The following is a 21,675-nucleotide window of genomic DNA, read 5'->3' as shown; positions in this document are numbered from 1 at the left end:
TTCCAAATAGTTAAAAGAACAGGAAACGACAGTGTTTACTGCTGAAAGATCTTTGATCTAACAAGCAGAAGAAACAAATAAAAAGGTATGTTGCACGTTTGAAGTGTTGTGATTACATAGAAGAGCATCTAGGTTTGAAGTTGTCGCAATGTGTTAATTCAATAACAGATAAAGATGACATCTACTTGATTTCCTTACATCTATTAGATGTCAGACCTAAATAGCATCACATGGCATAACGAAATTTGATTCTGCCTTCGTGTTTTATAATTTTTTTTCCTTCCAAGCATATCGTTTACAATGCCAAATTTTTTTCACTTTAAAATTATTTGAAAACAAAAAAATAATAATTTGATTCCAGTTAGGAAGATTGTTATGATGGTAACAATGTTAAAGTACTTTTTATCGCCATTTTGCAGGTTTCTATTTCTGGACTATATGGAACTTAAATATTATTATTCTTATTTTACCAAGTTTTTATTTTTTTTTGCCATAACTCTAAATTTTCCTAACATAATTTTTTAAATAATCTAAGGGCACATGTCCGTGTGTATGGCCAGCTAAAAACTACACAACAAACACCTACAAGGTTGGTATTTTATTGCTCAGCATTGTCTTGGCTGAATAATATCTAAAATTAAAAAAAAAATTTTTGACCCTAAATTGGTGCAGATTTTTTTTTTGTGTGTAAGAGGGGGAGATCTGTTTTCCAACCATTTGACACACTAAAGGGAAGTAACTGATTTTTTTCAAGGAGTTATTTTTCTTACTTCAACTCATTCCTCAAATAATCAAGTAAGTGTGTGTGTGTTTGTTTTGTGTGTGTGTGTGTCCCTGGCTGTCCAGAGAGAGAAATCGGCTGGATGGAGGAGAGGTGAGTGGGGAGAAACCAGTGAAAAAGAAAGATAAAAGTTCTAATCTAAATATGTTAAATTTTTGCCGTAAGTGATGCCAGTGTTTTAGTGGTTTACTATCAAGTAGTCCTGCTAGTAAAACACTAGAGTGTTTTGTGTTTTTTATAAATCTAAAAATGTGCAATGAACAAATCCTGGGCAACACCATATAAGTACACAACTAGTATATAATGAAATCAAGAATACTAATTATAATGCTTAAAGTCTTAACATTACTTTGCAGAAAGAATAAAAGTACTCATTTAGCCGACTTTTGAGGATAATGAATGCAAATTGTACACAAACTATCAGCCCAGACGCAATGACGACAAGATCTTTTGCAGGAATTTCACTGCAGTGTATGATAGTCATCCAACATTGGTAACAGTGCATGTTACGTTGTTCATTTGAAGCAATTATTAAATTCACACAAAGTCAAATTCAAATGGCGACAGGAATAAGAAAAAAAATTTCATTAAAACCTATAAAAATCACAAACCAACCAGTTTAATATGTGGAAATAGGAAAATGAGTAACGTTTTTGAATTTTTGAGATAAGGATTGGTTATTCGTATTATTTGGATTCATCGGACTGCTGTTCTCATCTTGTGTGTGATTTTCACATTTCGGTCGGTGTAACCTCCGACCTTCTTCAGGTCGATCTTGGGAATTTGGACGGAATTTCGAGCAGAACCGTTTATTTACGTCACAGGTCCACAAGGACTCATGACACAGTGGTTAGAGTACTTAGAAAAATCAATTGTAGAAAGTGATATTCTCTTGAAAGTTGAAGGTTCAATCCTCAGTACGGGCGACTGAAAAATACAACTGCAAATTACTTAGGACCTCTATCCAGTCATGGCTGATGGAACAAGAGCACACTACCCCTGTTAAGTAAATAAAGGGTTCTGCTCGAAATTCCATCCAAATTCCCAGAGTTCAACAAGATATACCTAAAGAAGGAGGTTACATCGACTGAGACGTGAAAATCACTCAAGATGAGAACAGTAGTCCGATGAATCGAAATATGAATAACCTCCTAATTATAACATTTAATAATCCATTTGTTTGTTATGTTTCTGAAGTTTTGAGATGAGGACTGATAATTCATATTATTTGTTCTCACCTTCAATGTTATTATTGTATTATCTATATATATAAAAGCGAAAATGTATGTATGTATGTATGTATGTATGTACGTACGTACGCACGCACGCACGCTTTTCCTCGATGTCCACAAAAGGCTTCTTTCAGAGAAGCGCTTGCTCGGTTCACAACTTCTTAAAACTTTTTATATCATCTATAAATTGTAATATCTCAGAGTTACCCACGGAGCTCGCCTGTCTATTTAATTTTATTGACTTTCAAATGTTAATTATTCGACATTTCCCGCATCGGCACGCATTACATTCGGTATAAAAAAAAGCGAAACTCGACTCTAATCACAGGCCGAAAGCCAGTTGTCTCAAGAGAGCTAAGTAACGTTTGTTCAATGTCGACTTCGTCATATCAGACTGTAGCTTTCATTTCGCTTCTCCTAATAAACAGGGAGCGGGTTTTTAAAAACAAACAAACCGATTTATTCACCTCATTCAAAACTGTCCCGCACAAAATGCTTACTGCTGAATACCTATCGCCGTCACGTCAATCAAAAACGCGCACCTGTTTTTTTTTTTTAAAACACTTTACTATTTTCCAACTGCGCGTCGTGAAAGCTTTTTTTTTTTCACGGGCACCTGTTTTTTTTTTAAAGTTTTTTTTCACATTTTCGGGGTTTTTTTTTACATACTCCGAAAAACACCCGGGCAACGCCGGGTACCCCTCGCTAGTTCAATATAAAAATTATAAAAACACTAGCAGGGAGACCCGACGTTGCCTAGGATTGAATGAGGATCAATGAATGTTTCACACCATACTTTTATTGTCATCAAAATCAGTGAAATCGCCTATTTTTCAATCAAATCGATTGATTGCCTACTCTAGTTGGGGACCCACTGCGGTGCACCAAAAGGAAGCCTCATATGCCTCCCCACACTGACTTTGGTCACAATACATTGTAGTATACGTTGCACTGTAGAGAACCTACTGTTGATTTATGATTTTTAGACAATTATTTCTATATAATGTCTTGAATTAAAGTTTGATGGTTCAGCTGTGCCCTAAACAAAAACATTCATTTCAAATGCACTCCAGTCTTATTAAAGAATCTACTGTTGATTTTATATGCCTGACCCTTCTGCTTGTGCAGTGATAAAACTTCTTAAATGCACTTGTGATGTTTGGCTTCATAAAGGTATTAACTTCTCTAAAACACTCAGACACAAAGTACATTTGTATGAAACATCAGCCCAGCTATTTTGGAGTCCATAGGGAATGAACTCGCACATAAAGCGTCTTTTATATACAAGTAGAGATAGAGATTATTTGCCTCCTTATTTTTCTTTGATATTATTTAATATTTGGGTACTCATGCACTTATTGATCCGTGCTGAAATAATAACATTATTTAAAAAGCCATTCTTAACATGGGGAGGGTGTTTTGTACCTATTCTGTACTTTAACCTTACAATTGAATAAAAAACATGTAAAACTTTAAATTAAACTTGTAAATAGGATTTAAAAAATAGTGCGGATCAGTAAGTGCATTAGCACCAATATTTGTTGTTACATTCCTGAAATGCTATTGACGTTGGACATTTTCGCATTTTGATGCGCAGTTCTTGCCCTTGTTTATTATTTTAAAAAAAAAGTTTGATTTGTAATAAAAAAATAACTTATTAAAAAAATAGCATCTTTGAATAATTAGATTTTTAATTGAACTAAGTTTTTTAAATAATATTTATATCAATTCATAAAATTAATGGATGTAAAACATTCAATCTTTTAACGCGTGAAAATAAAATTCTTAAAACTATCTCTTTGACAGGTTAAATGCTTTCAAATTCCTTTCAAATGGTTTATAGAGCAATTCATTTTTTTTTTTTTTTCAACCATTAACAAAAGCTTAAAATGGCTGACATTTAAACACTTGTTGAATGGAATTCATTCTAATGGATTTAATTCATTTTCTTTTTTAGTGCTTAAGCACTTATTGTACCATGCTATTTTTTTTTTAATAGTATTTTCAAGTTTCACTATATCCTTTTTTTATTATTATTAATTGTTAGGTAAAAAGTACAGAATAGTTACAGAAACATCTCCTCCGCATGTTAAGAATGGATTTCTAAATAATAACATTATTTCAGCACGGTACAATAAGTTCATAAGTACCATTTTTTTTTTTTTTAAATAGAATTTTCAGAAAGGTATTTTTAGTACTACTGCCTTTTTGATTGCAATAACTAATAAGTATTTTCTTCTTTTTCTTTTTTAATTAAAGTCACATAGATGAGAAATATATGGGAAATGATCATCCAATTTTATTAATAGAGATTATAAAACACTATTGAAATAAACTTAAATAACAATTTCAATATTATTTTCGAGATCAGCTCGCTGCCTGATAAATATGTTCCACCAGCCAGGGGGCCCACTCTCTTGGGATTTGCCTTTTCTCTTTAGGAAGAGGTTAGTTTATTGCTAAGCACTTGAGGTGCTCTATCAGGGGAATGCCGACAGAGCTTCCCAGGCGTTCTTTTGCAGGCCAGAGTGCTCCTCCTCTGGGACGCTGGCTCTTCAGGGCTCTATGGACAAATTTATCTTTAGCTGACCTTTGACAACTAAATATTTTTGTTTGCTAGCCAAATAGAAAAGTTACTAGCCAAACCCACATGATTTTTAGAATATGACATCTTTGTTCTGTGACGAGTATGTACACTATAAAGATTTTTTTCTGTATTTTTCTAAAAGTGTAATTCTAAATCTATAACAAATTTTACGTTGATACTTGAAGCTATAAACATTCGAATTTTTTTCGGATGTTTTTTTTAAACAGCCTTTGATAAAAAAAAAAAAAATAGTATATTGTTCTATTCAACTTCTATTGTTTAAACAATTTAACTTTTTTTTTTAATAAAACGAACAAAGTTGAAAAGATATTTTTCACTCAATAGTGAGCTTCGGAAGATTGTCAGTGAAAGAAATGCAATCGCTAAAAGATAAGCATTTCATTATTTCTAGTCGCCACTTTGAAAAATCACTCGCAAATGCGACCGTTTCACTCGCAATGTAGAGCCCTGCTCTTTAATCCCACTTTCCGACCCTTGTGTCACATAAAAAGGAGATAACCACTACAACATAATCCAACAGCATATAAATAATTCCTTTAAATAAAATCATTAATTCCCAGTTGGGTTAAGATGAGTAAAATAACAAAACTTTTCATTTCAAAACAATTCACCCTCTACCCTCCCTGTTCTCTCCCACTCTCATTCATCAAGTGCAAGATTGAATAGAAACAAAAACACAATCTAACAAGATATCGATTTGTGAAGGTACCTATTCAGAGCTTGCTATTTACCGTCGTGTGCATTGCTGGGACAGCTCTATGCAGACACATCTAATCAGGTCCCACACATCATTTATCAAGATATCCGTGGGAGATAATCAAATGTTTAGGTAGTATCGACTCCACCCCCTACATTAAAATCCTTATAATAATCGATTGTTTTCTGTGAACACATATTCAATCTGCGTTTAAGAACAAGCCGCGTGTGCGTGGTCCCCCTCTGGTGCTGCATGCAAGATGACGCCACAAAAAATAGCGAAGAAATGATGAATGTGAGAAGTGTGAAGGGCCAACATTGCCTTCACATTTTCCCCAAGTTTCAGAAAAATCTAATGGATGGGGCAAAAGTTATGGAGCAAAAAGTGGCTTTTTTTTTTTTGCAATTTTGGGGCGTTTGTGACCCCTTTTGAACTCCTGGGAATGCTGAATCCCAGTGAAAATGGACAAATGATGCAGTTTCATGCCTTAAGACATGTATATTTGAATTCAGCACCATGGAAAACTACTATATAGACATACATATCAAGTTCTTGAGTAATATGAAAAAAGAGCTCCAAAAAGGCATGTTTTTTAGCCCTAAAAGTCCCAGAGGGATGCGAACCAGAATTTTGCCAGGGTCACCCATACTGAATTAAGAACAATGGCCTCCACATTTCGGCCAAGTTTTAGGAAAATCTAATGGATGGATCAAATGCTATGGGGCAAAAAGTGTCATTTTTGTCCATTTTGAAGCATTTTTTACCTCTTGAGCCCCTGGGGACGCCAAATCCCAGTGTAAATGGATAACGGTGCAGTTTCAGGCCTTAACACATGTATATTTGAGTTGACCACCATGAAAAGCCACTATATAGTCAGACATATCAAGTTTTTGCTGAGAAATATGAAAAAAAGAGCCACAAAAAGAGGCGTTTTTAGCACTAAACATCCCCAGGGACGCAAACCAGAATTTTGCCAGGGTCACCTATACTGGATTTATATTAAGAACAATGGGCTCCACATTTTGGCCAAGTTAAAAAAAAAAAAAAAAAAATCTAATGGATGGATCAAAAGTTATGGGGCAAAATGTCATTTTTGACCATTTTGGGGCATTTTTGATCTCTTTTGAGCTGGGGGTGCAACAGGAATTTTTGTAAAAAAAATTTTTTTTACTGTGCACATCTATTTAATGAAATACAATTTGTGGCAAAATTTCAGGAAAAACTAATGGACAGTTATCTGGCAATAGTCCGGACTAACAGACGCACAGAAGCCACTGAAAACATAGGTCCCTCTCCAATAAATCGGGGGACCAATAAAATACTTTTTTAAACATAAGCATGATAATCTTTTGAAAGATTTTTTTTATTTTTTTTTTTTTTTAAAGATGATTGATAATTTGAGTTATCTATAATACACAATCTCAAACGTTGTGTGTGTGTGTGTGTGTGTGTGTGTGTGTGTTTTGTTAGCCGTATCGAACCAGTACCATCTGAAAGTGCAATCCTTTGGACGCAGAATATGCGAAAATTACAAAAAAAAGACTAATTCTGTGGTGGTCAATGGGACCATTTCTTTCAAGGGGGATCACTTTTCACGGTGCCATTTTTGCAAGTCACGCATGCCTAGCAAACTGAAAATATGTTTAAAAAATGTTATTTTGCAAGGTCATGACATCACAAGTCATTGTGGTCCAATAGGCAAAAGCATTTGCCAGCAACATTCTTCCCTTCTTTCACGTTTCAGGTTCGAGCCTGCCTACCACAGCTAATTTTTATTTTTTTATGTGGTCGCATGGGCACTCACTGCTATTTTAATTGAAATATCTGATCATCTACTTTTTGGGGGGGAGATTCTGGTCTTTTCTAGGGTTGCTCAATATCTTTAGTATAGCAGCTGTGTCCACCTAGGCAAAGCCGGGTATCCATACTAGTCTATTAAATAAATCTTAAACGTATGTGTGTGTGCGCGCATGTTTGTATGTCCGCTAAAAACTTTTGTCATCTACATCGTGCAGGTACGAATGTGGTATCATTAGAAAGAGCAATCTCTCGGCCAAAAAATATCAAAACACTGGAAAAAAAAATCAATTATTTCACGTATAAATATCGCTTTGTTTGAAAAGGGGGGGGATCAGATAAAAACTTTGCTTTCGACAAACCACAGTTTACAAACCGCACATGTGTGAACTGTAGTTATGTCCTGTTTTTAAAAACTAAATTTGCAACGTTATAACATCTGGCCACTTGGGTCCATCGATAACGTGTTCACTTACTAACTTAAGTTATACGAGTTGGCAGCCCAGCATGCATCAGTTTTTTTTTTTTCTTTTATTGCTTACAAAATTTTACTTTCGGTATCACTTCTGGCTAATACCACCCAAGTCCGTTTTTTTTTTTCTTTAACAATAGGGTAACGCCCCCCCCCCCTCCCTGATAGTTCTTACTATTTTCATCTCGGTTGTTATGTTTTTTTACAATGTTTTAGACGATGTAACCATTGACTTTTTTCAAATGCATCTTTTTAAACTTGAGAATCTTTCGTATAATTCAGATTACTGATCTCATCTTGAATATTATTTCCAGGTTTCAATCAATCTAACCTCTGCACTCCTTCCAGTGCATTTTGTCAAATTCTAGAATCTCAGTTGAACTCTGGAATCGGCACAGAATTTCAAACACTTTATTTAATCAACAGGGGTAGCATGCTTTCATTCCGTGAACCATGACTGGGTAGAGATAATAATTCATAATTGTATTTTGAGTGGCACCTGCACCGAGGATTTAACCTTCAACCTCTATAAGAGTATAACTTACAACTGAATTTTACAAAGTACTTTATACATTACGCCACAGGTTTGCTGATAGATCAAAAGCATGCTATCCTCATTAATCATAATAAAGGGTTCCATTTGAAATTCTGTGCAGATTTACAAGTTTGGCAGGATAAACCTAAAGGTTAGAGGTTACATTGACCGAAACATTGTGAAAATAACACTCAAGACGAGAAGAGTAGTTTGAATAATCCAAATTATTAATCCTCATCTTAAAAATTCAAAAACTTAATATCGAAAATCTTTATGATGAAATTCCAGTTTGGTTTCAGAGTTCAAAAAGATGCGGCTGAAGCAGATCACAAGTTACATCAATTGTGTTATTTATAGTAAAGTTTTGACAAATGATTCCATGAAACCAGCAAAAATAAAGCAACATTTGCAAAATGTTCATCCTCATCACAAAGACAAGAACAAAAATTTTTTGAAAAAAAAAAAAAAGAAGAAAGAAAGATTCTTAGTAAGATTTGTATATCATTTACAGTATAGTACACTTTTTGAGGCAGGCAATCTTAGAAAAGATGGGAAATGGGGGGAGGGGAGACATTCTTACAAATGATGAAATGGATGCATTGGGTAAGCAAGGTTGAGAATAGTCATGTTCCTGACCCGCCTCTCAGATTGTGAAGATCAGCAAGCCTCACTTCTGGATCTATTCCTAATCACAGTACCTAAGGATTATGTGACAAATGCCCACTTAAACATGCTAATCACTTTAGGATATCAGTAGACATCATACTTAATTCCTAAACAAAGTTCAGGAGCCATTGCTCAAAATGACAAGATACTACAAAAAGGCTAATTCAGTGGCCCTCAGAGAATACAGATGCCCCAATATTTTTCCTCTTTCTTCTGAACAGTGTGCCAATGAGAAACGGAATGATGCAAGACATACATTGAAGTACATGTTCTCACTCTCCCCAAGGGTTCACTTAAAATTGTGCAACTACACAAAAACAGCATGCATTCTGCCGGTTCGTCTGTCATAAGTCAAATACAAATAAACAAAAAAGATATAAAGATACTAGAAATCATTGTAAGAGTGAAATAGCGACAACCAAGAAGGCATGTTGAAATAACCAGAAAACACACAGTCACAGAAGATAAGATCTCATGATTTATGAAAAACTAACAGTAGTATAGTAAATAAAGGATAATCAGTAATTCCTCCAGTATCCAACAATCAGGAGGTTGCGAACATGGCAACGCAGAAGACTGAACTTGCTTGCCCAGTGATTCATCTCCAATTCCATCTTAGGCTCAACAAACAATTCCTTCCCAAATTTACTTATGTGGACTGAATCTACACCTGATCTGAAAATCCCCCCTTCTCATGTCTGTGATATTATAATAAAGTTAAACACTTCCAAGGTATGTGGGCCTGATCTCATCCCTTCTATACTAATTAAGAAATGCTCAGCTGAGCTAGCTCTTGTACTTTCCAAACTCTACAACAAATACTTTGCTGAACCTGGCTTCTTTGATAACTGGAAAATTGCTTTTGTGGTACCAGAGTACAAGAATTCTGGTGAAAGAACTGACCAGATTAATTATCGCCATATCAGTCACCTCAATTTATGCTACTAAGACTAAGCTTCTTTCTTATAACAATTACAAAAAGCTTTCTCAACCACTGATAGCTATGACTAATAACACCCCAACTAAGAGTTTCTCATTCAAACTCCTTGGCTTAACATTCACAGGCAACATGAACTGGAACAAATACATTTGAGGACATTGCAAAGGTTGCTGCAAAGGAGGTGGGTTCTCTTTACCATGCTAGAAAATTATTCACACCCAACAGTATCCTGTATCTCTACATGGCCATCATTCGCCCATACATGGAGTATTGCTGCCACATCTGTGCTTGTGCATTTACCACTAGTCTCTCCCTCTTAGACGGGGGTCCAAAAAAAAAAAAAAAAAAAAAAAAAAAAAGTCCCAAATATAATAGGTCTCGCACTATCATCTAATCCCTGTTCCATCATCACAATGTTGCATCACTGTTTTATGATCATTTTAATGGAATGTACTTTGATGAACTTCTTGCACTTGTATCCGCATCCCCTTGGCATACATATCCCCGAGAAACCTGTTTAACAATAAAATCCCACCCCTTTAGAAGTCTCTACATGCCAGAAAACCTTTCTGCTCTAAGAGCTTCTTTCCTCAGACTGCTAGATTTTGGAATTAACTCCCTGCTTCCCTGACTGTACTGATATGCAGAAGTTTAAATGTAATGTAAATCAACATTTCACTCATCTTTTTACATAGTCCCCTCTAACCCAACCCCTTACATTCAAGCAGCGATATGATTTGCTTGGAGTGAAAAAAAAAAAAAATTGACCTAAGCAGACCAAGCCAAGTATATAATTCAATACAAAATGGAGACCACTACGAAAAAAAAAAAAAAAGAAAAAGATATATATATATATATATATATATATAAAACTCATAATCTATAGTGATAAGTAGTAAGATTGCACACCTAAAAACCGAAATTAGGTTTAAAGCATCCAAAATTCATACTAGAAGTTTCTACAAAGTACCAAGTAAAATTCAGTTCTAAGCAACATTCTTCTGGCGGTTTGGAGGTTGAGAGTTCAGTTGTGAATTATTAAGATTTATCCTTGTGTGGCCTCTGGGCCTTGATAAGTGGTAACCTACCAAACATTAAAAAAAAAAAAAAAAACTACCCAGTTATGCTTAATAGAACAAAAGCATGGATTTAATAGAGGATTCGATTCCATTCAAAATGGAAGCAGATTCTCGAGTTTGACAAAAAGAGTTCAAGATAAATCAATATAGAAAGCAGAAAATAAAAATATATAAATTTGTTTTCTCATTACTTACACATGTTGAGTTGTCTTATGAAACTGGCAATATTATTGTGCTTGAAATACAGAGGTAAAATTTCCTTTGCGAATCGGACTTGATCATGAACATGAAAGCTTCTCCCATTCTGAAAAAAAAAAAAAATGAAAATATATATACACAAAAATAATGAATGAAGGAAACAAAAACTGGTAAAAGTTTGAACAAAGATTATTGCAATGCCTCAAGGTACATTTAACAAGGTACATATTTACTTACCGGTTCTTGGCCAGAATTTCACCTATATTAAAAAAGACAAAGAATAAAGAAAAATCTGTATGATGTACGTACCTGTAGATGAAAAAAATATTACATTCCAAAAATCACGTAAATTGGTCAAGTACTTCTATTTTTATAAAGATAATTTTTAAACAGTTAATAGGTATCGATCAACATTACAACATAAATCTTGCAAGCTGTGTATCTCCCTTTCTTGTTTTATTTTTTTAAGATTGCCTTGTCCACAATTTTAAAAACAGTCACTCTTTGGTTACTCATAAAATTATTTTCTTTAACAATAAAAGTACTTGATTAGTTTACATAATTTTTGGAGTATGATATTTTCATTTCGTCATGGCTACATACAAAATTTTCTTGATTTTTTTATCTTATTTTTTTTAATATAGGGGAAATTCTGGACAAGAACCTACTTACTTACCCTTGCGAAGGTAAAGTTAAACATAGTTCTGTTTTTGTTTTTTAATGGAAAAAAAATCCAGTTCTGAGATAGAGGCACCTTGGATTTGGAAAAAAATTAGAATTGCTCCAGTTTGAAAGGATTTCTCCATTGCTGGTCAAGTACAGAAAAGATGAAGTGTATCATAATAGACACTTTGCATTACTCACTATAAGATAAAAAATATAAATTGTAACACGTTAGGCACAAGGTCATCAAAAGTGTGAGGAAATGACAATTGTTGGTCATCCTTGTTGGTCTACATTAATAAAAGTGACTATCCTATACTTGACATAAATCATTGCAACTACATTTACTCTAGAAACCAAACTGAGAGGCCCATTACTCCTTGCTCCTCTGGACAGATACAATCTAGGCAGACACTGGTTTGTGTATGTTACTCTGTACAGTACTAACATTTACCTCATTTTAGTGTCTAATCTGTTGATATCCTTTTTGTAGTCAGTCAACAATACTAAAGCTGTATATTATTACAAACATGGCTAGTTGGTTAATGGCAGTTACCTTGTTTTTGCTTGTGAGCTGTTTTACAAACTTTCCTTACATGGTGTATATATTCTCTGCCAATTTTTTCTCTCATCTTGGCATGCTGAAATGAATCGTTCTCTCCTATGCCAAGGTATTTGTATTGTTCCTCCTCTTTTAGTTTTTTTTTTTTTTTTTTTTTTTTTGTCAAATTTAGAGATATATGCCTTAATCCATAATCTATCATAAGTCAAGGTGACCCGTCCAATTCTGTCTATAGCTAACTTCATATCACAACCAGTTCCATTGTTGAACACTGAAGACATACACACTGACTACAAGTTTCAGGTCAACTTTATCACAAAAAAAAAAAAAAAAAAAAAAAAAAAAATCTTCAGTTCACTTATTTAATGCTAATTTCTTTTTTTAAATTGGTTGAAGAATGAGGGTGAGCATATAGTCAAACCATCAGTCTCCTTTGTTAGGGGTCTTCAAATCTTAGGGGTCTGGCATCTCTAGTGGATTGTAATACAAAGTCTGACAATATGTTTGAACACTTCAAGCTTGCAAAAGTAAGGAGACTGGATATGTAACAAAAATTGATTGGTAAATTAGATCAATTTCCATATAAAAAAATTGATTGGTAAAATTAGATCAATTTCCATATAAAAAAATTGATTGGTAAAATTAGATCAATTTCCATATAAAAAAATTGATTGGTAAAATTAGATCAATTTCCATATAAAAAAATTGATTGGTAAAATTAGATCAATTTCCATATAAAAAAATTGATTGGTAAAATTAGATCAATTTCCATATAAAAAAATTGATTGGTAAAATTAGATCAATTTCCATATAAAAAAATTGATTGGTAAAATTAGATCAATTTCCATATAAAAAAATTGATTGGTAAAATTAGATCAATTTCCATATAAAAAAATTGATTGGTAAAATTAGATCAATTTCCATATAAAAAAATTGATTGGTAAAATTAGATCAATTTCCATATAAAAAAATTGATTGGTAAAATTAGATCAATTTCCATATAAAAAAATTGATTGGTAAAATTAGATCAATTTCCATATAAAAAAATTGATTGGTAAAATTAGATCAATTTCCATATAAAAAAATTGATTGGTAAAATTAGATCAATTTCCATATAAAAAAATTGATTGGTAAAATTAGATCAATTTCTATATAAAAAAATATATTGGTAAAATTAGATCAATTTCCATATAAAAAAATTGATTGGTAAAATTAAATCAATTTCCATATAAAAAAATTGATTGGTAAAATTAGATCAATTTCCATATAAAAAATTGATTGGTAAAATTAGATCAATTTCCATATAAAAAAATTGATTGGTAAAATTAGATCAATTTCCATATAAAAAAATTGATTGGTAAAATTAGATCAATTTCCATATAAAAAAATTGATTGGTAAAATTAGATCAATTTCCATATAAAAAAATTGATTGGTAAAATTAGATCAATTTCCATATAAAAAAGGTCAAATGTCATGGAATTTTCCAATCAGAATTCAAGTAGTGATGTCACACAGACAAGAAGTTGCAAATTGTATGTACAAAATTTTCTTTTTAATTGAACCACTAGATAGAGCAGTCAAACTTTTGGATAATTAGTATCCTCCTCCTGCACCCATAAGTAAATAGAATTTTCAGAATGTGAGAGGTTATATAATTATTTCCACAACCAAACAACATCGCAGCTTACAAGAGCCATGACAGCCAATAAACTGGAAGTCCAAGACTCGAGTTTCGCCCTCATTTGGGCAAATCAGTTGGACATATCTGAACCCGGGATTCAAAACCCAAGTCTCTTGCATGTGAGGCAAGCACTCTTAACTGAGCAGTAAATAAACAGTAAATAATATTATTAAAACCCGACTATTAACTATTGTTTAGTATATTACCATATAAAATTATATAGGAACAAATATGCATAATGTATGCGTGTGTATGTATATATATATATATATATATTTTTTTTTTTTTTACACAGTGATCACCACTTATCAAGGCTCGGAAGCCACTCAGGGATAAGGGTTATTGCAAGTACATTACGTTAGTGTGGAGATTTGATGAAGTGTTTAATTAAGGGGGCGGTTCATTAGGAATTCGTTAACATTGGACTTGAAGACATCCAAGTTGTAGTCCGGAGGGAAGCAGGCAGACGGAACAGAGTTCCACAGGCGTGCAGTTCTAAGAAAGAAGCGTTGTTTCTGGAATCTGCATTTTTAGGCACAGATATAGAGTGGGGGAAATTTTTCACAGTGGATTCAGCTAGACGGGTGTTTTTCGTGAAAGATTGGCGAGGGGGGGACCAGAGATTGGAGTTCAGACGAGCACCTGCCATGGAAATAACGATAAAACAAGGAAAGGCTCGCAACGTCTCTTCTGTGGGAGAGAAGTTGCAGGGTAGAGAAAAGGGCATCCCCCACTAAGCCACAAAGTCTATTTTGTACTCTGTCAAGGCAGGATAGGCTGTTTTTAGCAGCTCCTGCCCAGATATGGCAACAGTATTCCATCTTTGGACGTACTTGGCTTTTATATAGATAGAGAATTGCATCAGTAGTGAGATCTTCTGGAGCGGTAGAAGGATCCCACCATCTTTCCAGCGACCTTGGCAACAGACTTGATGTACGTGTTCCATTTCAGATCAGGAGTAAAGGTCAAACCCAGAAGCTTGTCAAAACACGGGGCCTCACCCAGACGAGAGCCATCCATCACAATTGATGCCAGCTGGGGATCAGAGCGTTGATGATGTAAGAATAGGAGTTTGGTTTTGGATGCATTAAAGGTAACCAGCCACATCTTCCCCCACTGAACCACGCGCTCGAGATCAGAGGAGAGAGAATCAGAGAGAACTTTGTCATTTACAGCCTTTGATGTGTTGCCGTAGATGGTCGCGTCATCAGCATAGATGTCAACAAATGATTTAAGTATGTGTTTAGGGAGGTCATTGATGTAGATCATGAAGAGAGTTGGGCCCAGGATTGACCCCTGAGGGACTCCAGCATTTATATTGCAGGCCTCCGATTTTTGTCCATCTACCACTACTCTTATGAGCCTATCGGAGAGAAATGATTTAATGATTGAGAAAACATTTCCAGTTATACCGTAGCTGGAAATCTTGTGAAGTAGACCCTTATGCCATACCTTGTTGAAGGCCTTTGATATGTCAAGAGCAATTGCCCTAGAAAGGAAACCTTTGTCAAGAGATTCACTAATCCTGTGGGATATAACCGTCAGCATATCTGTGGTAGATCTTGCAGAGCGGAAGCCATATTGTGTGTCACTAAGAAGGTTATTCCTGCTGAGGTGGTTGACTATTTCTCTATTTAATATGGATTCCAGCAACTTACTCATAACACACAGGAGACTTATTGGTCTGTACTGAGAGGGAGATGACTTATCACCTGAATTCTTAAATACAGGGCAAACTGATGAGGTCTTCCAGGGAGTCGAAAAGCACTTCTCCTTAAGGCAGCACTTAAATAGTTTCCTAAGTATGGGAGCAAGTTCTGGTTGAAGCTTTTTTAACAGTATAATTGGAATGCCATCAGGGCCAGTTGCTTTACTGGAATCTAGGTTCTTTATTAGTTTGGCGACCTCATGCACGGATATTTGTATGTTATCTAGCTTGTTCTGTGTTATAGGAGGAAATATGGGGAGTTGATGGCCTATATGTATGTATATATATATTACTGAAATAGTAATTGGATTGTGTCCACATTTTTTTGATTGGAGATATGGAATTTTCCACTAGAGAGCCATGGATTTAACAGCTGTCCTATTTTTTAAATATCCGAAACAGCTTCATGGTAAACAGCTGATGATCCATTTTCGATTTAACACCTAAAGTCTTTTTTTTCTTTTTTTACTATTATTTAATTGAATTCTCTTTTGTAATTGTGAATTTTCTAACAATAAGTTGGCTCATGCAAGTGTTAAGTTTGTAATATGCTAATCTTAATATCCCAAGGAGATGAAACTGCATTTATTTTAATTTTTATAAAATACTTGAAGCTTCCTTAGACATATATACACACACACACGCAAATAAATGGTAAGATGGACATCTTGAAATTTGAAAGATAGACTTTTTGTCATTTATTTGTATATGGTCTGTTGCTACATTGAGCTTCATAAATTAAGGATTGGTATAAATGAAAAGTAAATATAATTGAATAAGCATATTTTCCCCCCATATCACACACACATTATATATATATATATATATATATATATATATATATATATATATATATATATATAAAGGTATGATGAAAGAATACAACTCCAAAGAGAGATATAAAACCCAAGTGCATTTGTTGGTGTTTCTTCATTAATAGCGTTTGTACAAGCTGTTTTCTCCACAACAGCTACAAAGATGGCAGCTGAATGCCACATCACCATAGCAATACGTCCTGTTGCTTCTGCCGAGGAAGCAAAAACACTGTGTGGAAACTGAAGAACATCTCAGCTACACTACATCTGTTTGCCAATCGAAAGCTCTAAATCCTGAATATGTTATTGTTTTAAATATGATGCATGTGGCGATATATTTATTTAAATAGCATGAAAAGAATTAATTTGGATTTAGCCATTGCCGGTAAATCATAACCAATTTTTTAAAAGATTTATTTGTAATACTTATATCAAAGTTCAAATTAAAATAAAAATGCATCTATACTAAACGAGTTGAACAAAATATCTGTGGCAATGAACATTCAGACAACATTTTGAATAGGAGTTTCGTCATAGCATTAAAAATATTACTCCGTATGGTTATTGGAAATATTTTAGAACACTTTTTTTAATGAATAAAAATTTTTTTAAAATCCTTCACGACTGAGACAATTTTTATTTTTGTTCCTTTTCTCTACATTAAAAAATGACCCTGGTGTCTAACTGTCCCGTGGGGAGGCATTGTAAATAGGAACCATCAACACAATCGGACATATTTTTTTTTATCTCTGGAGTAACCCAGACTCACCCCTCATCATTAATGGCACCAGCAAAATTTAAAAAAAAAAAATGTCTTCTCTAAAAACGTTGTATCACACCGAAAATGTAAGAAAATAAAAATTATATACCATAGAAAACATTGGTTCCTGCATGCTACTCTGTACGGTGTCAACATCTTCCTCGTTTTTGTGTCTAGTCCGTTGATATCCTTTTTGTGTTTTTAAATTTGTCAAATAACGTATCATTTCAAAATGAATTTTGTTAATGTTAAAATTTTTAAAGTGTTAATTAATCTAATGAGCAAGTAATATTCTAAGTAATTCACCTTAACTTCACAAAAATCAGATGTTTAAAAGAGGGAATAGGGACTACCATTCGTCTGCTACCAAAAGAAAAATATTATAATGTTTATACTGTTGTTAAAAGCAGAAAAAACTCTAAAATGAATCAACATTATTTTTTTTTTTAGCATATTTGTTTCAATTTCAAATTAAATGCACTTTATTTATTAACTGGCAGGCCACCCGCCATTGCCCGGTCGTAAAATATGCATGAATATTATATTTTAATTTGTGCCGAATTCTTATTTATTATAAACAGAAATACTGTAGGTATTAAACGCGATGTTAAATTCCTTTAAAATAAAAAAAAATAAAAAATGAAGTTAAAAATGGAAAGAAACAGATGTGCATGCGAGTATGTTTTTTTCTAAACAGTTCACTTTTTGTAAGTAAAAAGAAAAAAAAAATACTCAAGATTGAAACCAAACCCCAAAGACAATGAGTCAAGTACAATAGCCATTAGGCCAGCTTGACATGATCTTTTAAAAAGTGTTTTCAAACAAATTTACACTTAAGGAAGCTGTCATGTTTCACAACCACACATGCGCAGTCATGAAACAGTTGGAACAGATAAAAATTCAGTGGCCTCCCACGTTTTTTTTTGGGGGGGGGAGGATACCTAGGCATCACCACTTATCAAGGCCAAGAGTCCACTCGAGAATAAGGATTAAAGAGTGTACAGTAGAAATTGGACAATATAGTAATTGTTAGTAATGGAAATTCGGTAAATTTGTTAAATTATATGGAACGGTTCATCAAAAATTTGTTTACGTTAGACTTAAAGACAACCATATTGTAGTCAGCTGGAAAGCAGGAAAACGGAAGACAATTCCATAGGCGTGCAGTTCTAAGAAAGAAGCGTTTAGGTTTAGGCACAGATAAAGAGTGGGGGAAATTAGTGATAGTGTTTTCTGATAGACGGGTGTTTCTTGTGAAAGTTTGGCAAGGGGGAACCATAGATTGGAGCTCAGCCGAGCATTTCCATGAAAATAACGATACAGCAGAGACAAACTCGCAACATCTCTTCTATGAGAAAGGTTGCAGGGAAGAGAAAAGGACATCCCATACGAGGCTACAAAGTCTATTTTGAACTCTATCAAGGCAGGACAAGTCCTTTCTAGCAGCTCCTGCCCAGATGTGGCAACAGTACTCAATCCTTGGACATACCTGGCTCTTATATAGATAGAGAATTGCATCAGCAGTAAGATATCTACTGGATCGGTAGAAGGATCCCACCATTTTTCCAGCGGCCTTGGCAACAGATTTGATGTACGTGTTCCATTTAAGATCAGGAGTAAAGGTCAAGCCCAGAAGCTTGTCAAAAACATGAGGCCTCCCCAAGACGAGAGCCATTCATTTCAATTGATGCCAGATGGGGATCAGAACGTTGATGATGTAAAGATAAAAGCTTGGTTTTAGATGCATTAAAAGTAACAAGCCACCTCTTTTCCCATTGTACCACTTGCTCAAGATCAAAGGAGAGAGAATCAGAGAGAACTTGGTCGTTTACGATCTTAGATGTGCTACCATAGATGGTAGTCTTATCAGCATAAATGTCTACGAATGATGTAAGTATGTGATTTGGAAGATCATTAATGTAGATCAGGAAAAGAGTTGGGCCTAGGATGGACCCCTGAAGGACTCCAGCATTAATACTGAAAGCTTCTGATTTCTGCCTATCAACCACTACTCTTATGAACCTATCAGAGAGAAATGATTTAATAATTAAGACATTTCCAGCTATACCATAGCTGAAGATCTTGTGAAGTAAAACCTTTATGCCATATTCTATCAAAGGCCTTTGATATGTCAAGAGCAATTGCCCTAGAAAGGTAGCCCCGTCAAGAGATTCGCTAATCCTATGAGATATAACTGTAAGCACATCTGCTGTAGATCTAGCAGAACGGAAACCATAATGAGTGTCACTAAGGTTATTTTTGCTGCGATGTTACCAATTTTTCAATTTTTACCCCTTAGCAGCCCTTTTTTTCAGGATGAAAAATAATTAAAAAGTTTTCCACATGTCTGAATATTCTATAAACCAAATTTCAAGTTTGTAGATCAAAAATTCGTTGAGTATATAGGTTGAGAAGTGTTCTCATACACATTTTCACTTTTATAAATATACAGACAAGCAAAAAACTACCATCCAATAGGTATGAATCTAGTTCAAGTTATTTTTAAATGTAAAACAATATTTTTAATAGAAATCAATTGTAATATCTCTACTATTATATAAAAGGAACTTCATGCGTCTGTGAACGAGTTCCCTATGAACTCGGAAACGGCTGGGCCGATTTTATTAATTTCACACAACGTACTTGATGTGTCTAGGAGTATTATGTAGGTTTTGTATCAGAATAAGTATCGAAAATTGATCATCGAAAAAATCCAATTAAAGAAGGAATCAAAGTTAACACTTTTATACAACCTAACATCACAATTGCATTTGAGAAGTTTTATCACTGCACAAGCAGAAAGGCCCAGCCTATAAAATATCAACTGTTAATTCTTTTATAAGATAGGAGTGCATTCAAAATAAATGTATCTTTTTAGAGCTCGATTGAACCATGATACTTGACTTTTGCATTTTAAACTTTAAGTGAAGCCATTATTTACAGATAATTTTAGATTCTCTTCAATGCTATGTAGACTATAATGTATTGTCGACTAAGTCATTGCAGGGAGGCAGTGGGGGGGGGGTCCTAACTAGTGTAGGCAATCAATTTTATTAAAAAATGAACGATTTCACCGATTTTGACAACAAAACTATGAGAAGGTGGAACATTTTTTGCTGATCCTCATTCAATCCCAGACAACGTCAGGTCTCCCTGTTAGTTGAAAACTAATATTTTTCACTTAAATTACCTTCCTTAGTAATTAATGAAAATAATATTTTCGGTAATTTGTACTTTTATTAAATCAGTTTATTTACCATTAATATTTAAAAACCTATTATCTATACGAAAATAAGACACTAAAATTACAAATGAATAACATTAAGAATCAAGCATAAAAATAGATGTGCTTTGGGTTTTGCTCTTTACTTGTATATGTCTACAATCAAACAACACCACAGCTCACACAAACCATGAAAGCCTCTGACAGGAAGTCATGGATTCGAGTTTCGCCATCCTTTGGGTTCATCAGTAGAACATATCCAAACTCATGATTCAAAACCGGAGTCACTTGCCACCTGAACCACCAGGTCGTTTACAAGAAAGCCTAATTACTGAAACAGATCAAGTAAACTGCAGCAAAGTTTAACTATGTTCCAAATTCCAAGATGATATTCATCTTACCATTTATTTATTTCCACATGTCAAAATGCTCAACTCTAGGCAATATCTTGTTTCCTAGCGCCGAAACAATCGTTATCGTATTAATCATGAATATTTACAGCATAGACTCCTCAGAAAAGTAAGTTTTTTTTTTAACTTTACAAAGAAAATAATAAAAGGACATGACCACATAAATCCAAAGAATATTTGCATTATGTGATACGCAATTAGATCCATTTTTGATTTTATAGTAAAGCTAGTCACGTTTTTTTTCTCTCGTATAAATATATTTTATCTATATTGTTATATATTTGGTGTTTATGCACTTATTGAACCGCACCATTTTTTTTTTTTTTTTTTTTTTTTTTTTTAAGTATTTTCAAGTAAGATTCAAGTTTTACAACATCGTTTTTTTTATTAAATTGTTAGGTGAAAGTACAAACTAGTTACAAACACTCTCCCTTTCCCTCATCTTAAGAATGGGTTTCTAAATAAGATTTCAGCACGGTACAATAAGGCGATAAGTAACTATTATTTTTTTCCTTTCTTTGCTACCTTTTTTGTTTTGTTGGCTATATTGGAAAGAAAAATGTTGGTGACCTTTGCCCCCCACCCCATCAATATAGAGATATTCCCAGAAAGAGTCAGATACTGTTTTATTCGTTGATCCTGCAGATGTGATGAAAAAGAAATACTCAAACACACTTGGAAAATATATTGATGAAAATAACTTGTATTGTTCAATTTACAAGATATTTCAAAAAAGGCCTTGGATTTATTTATCATTTGTAATAGAAATCCACCACGTCATTACTTAAGGATAAATCTTGTTAAAGATGCAGAAACAAATCCAGATTAAAGAGGATTTTTCTGCAAA

The 21,675-nt window shown here is 33.9% G+C and overlaps 1 protein-coding gene across 6 annotated transcripts in view; it reads right to left on the bottom strand.

Moving 5' to 3' along the window:
- LOC145259695 (heat shock factor protein-like) overlaps positions 1-21,675 on the bottom strand; it is a 166,938-nt gene that overhangs the window by 66,381 nt on the left and 78,882 nt on the right. For all 6 annotated transcript variants that reach the window (XM_080117369.1, XM_080117365.1, XM_080117370.1 and 3 more), the window contains exon 2: positions 11,003-11,111. In XM_080117369.1, coding sequence (XP_079973495.1) covers positions 11,003-11,111 — 109 coding nt within the window. The remainder of the gene's footprint in view (positions 1-11,002; positions 11,112-21,675) is intronic.

This window comes from Euprymna scolopes, chromosome 35 (genome assembly GCF_053919585.1).
Source record: "Euprymna scolopes isolate OS-2025 chromosome 35, ASM5391958v1, whole genome shotgun sequence".
Lineage (NCBI taxonomy): Eukaryota > Metazoa > Mollusca > Cephalopoda > Sepiida > Sepiolidae > Euprymna > Euprymna scolopes.
This window is presented reverse-complemented; position numbering and strand designations above follow the sequence as displayed.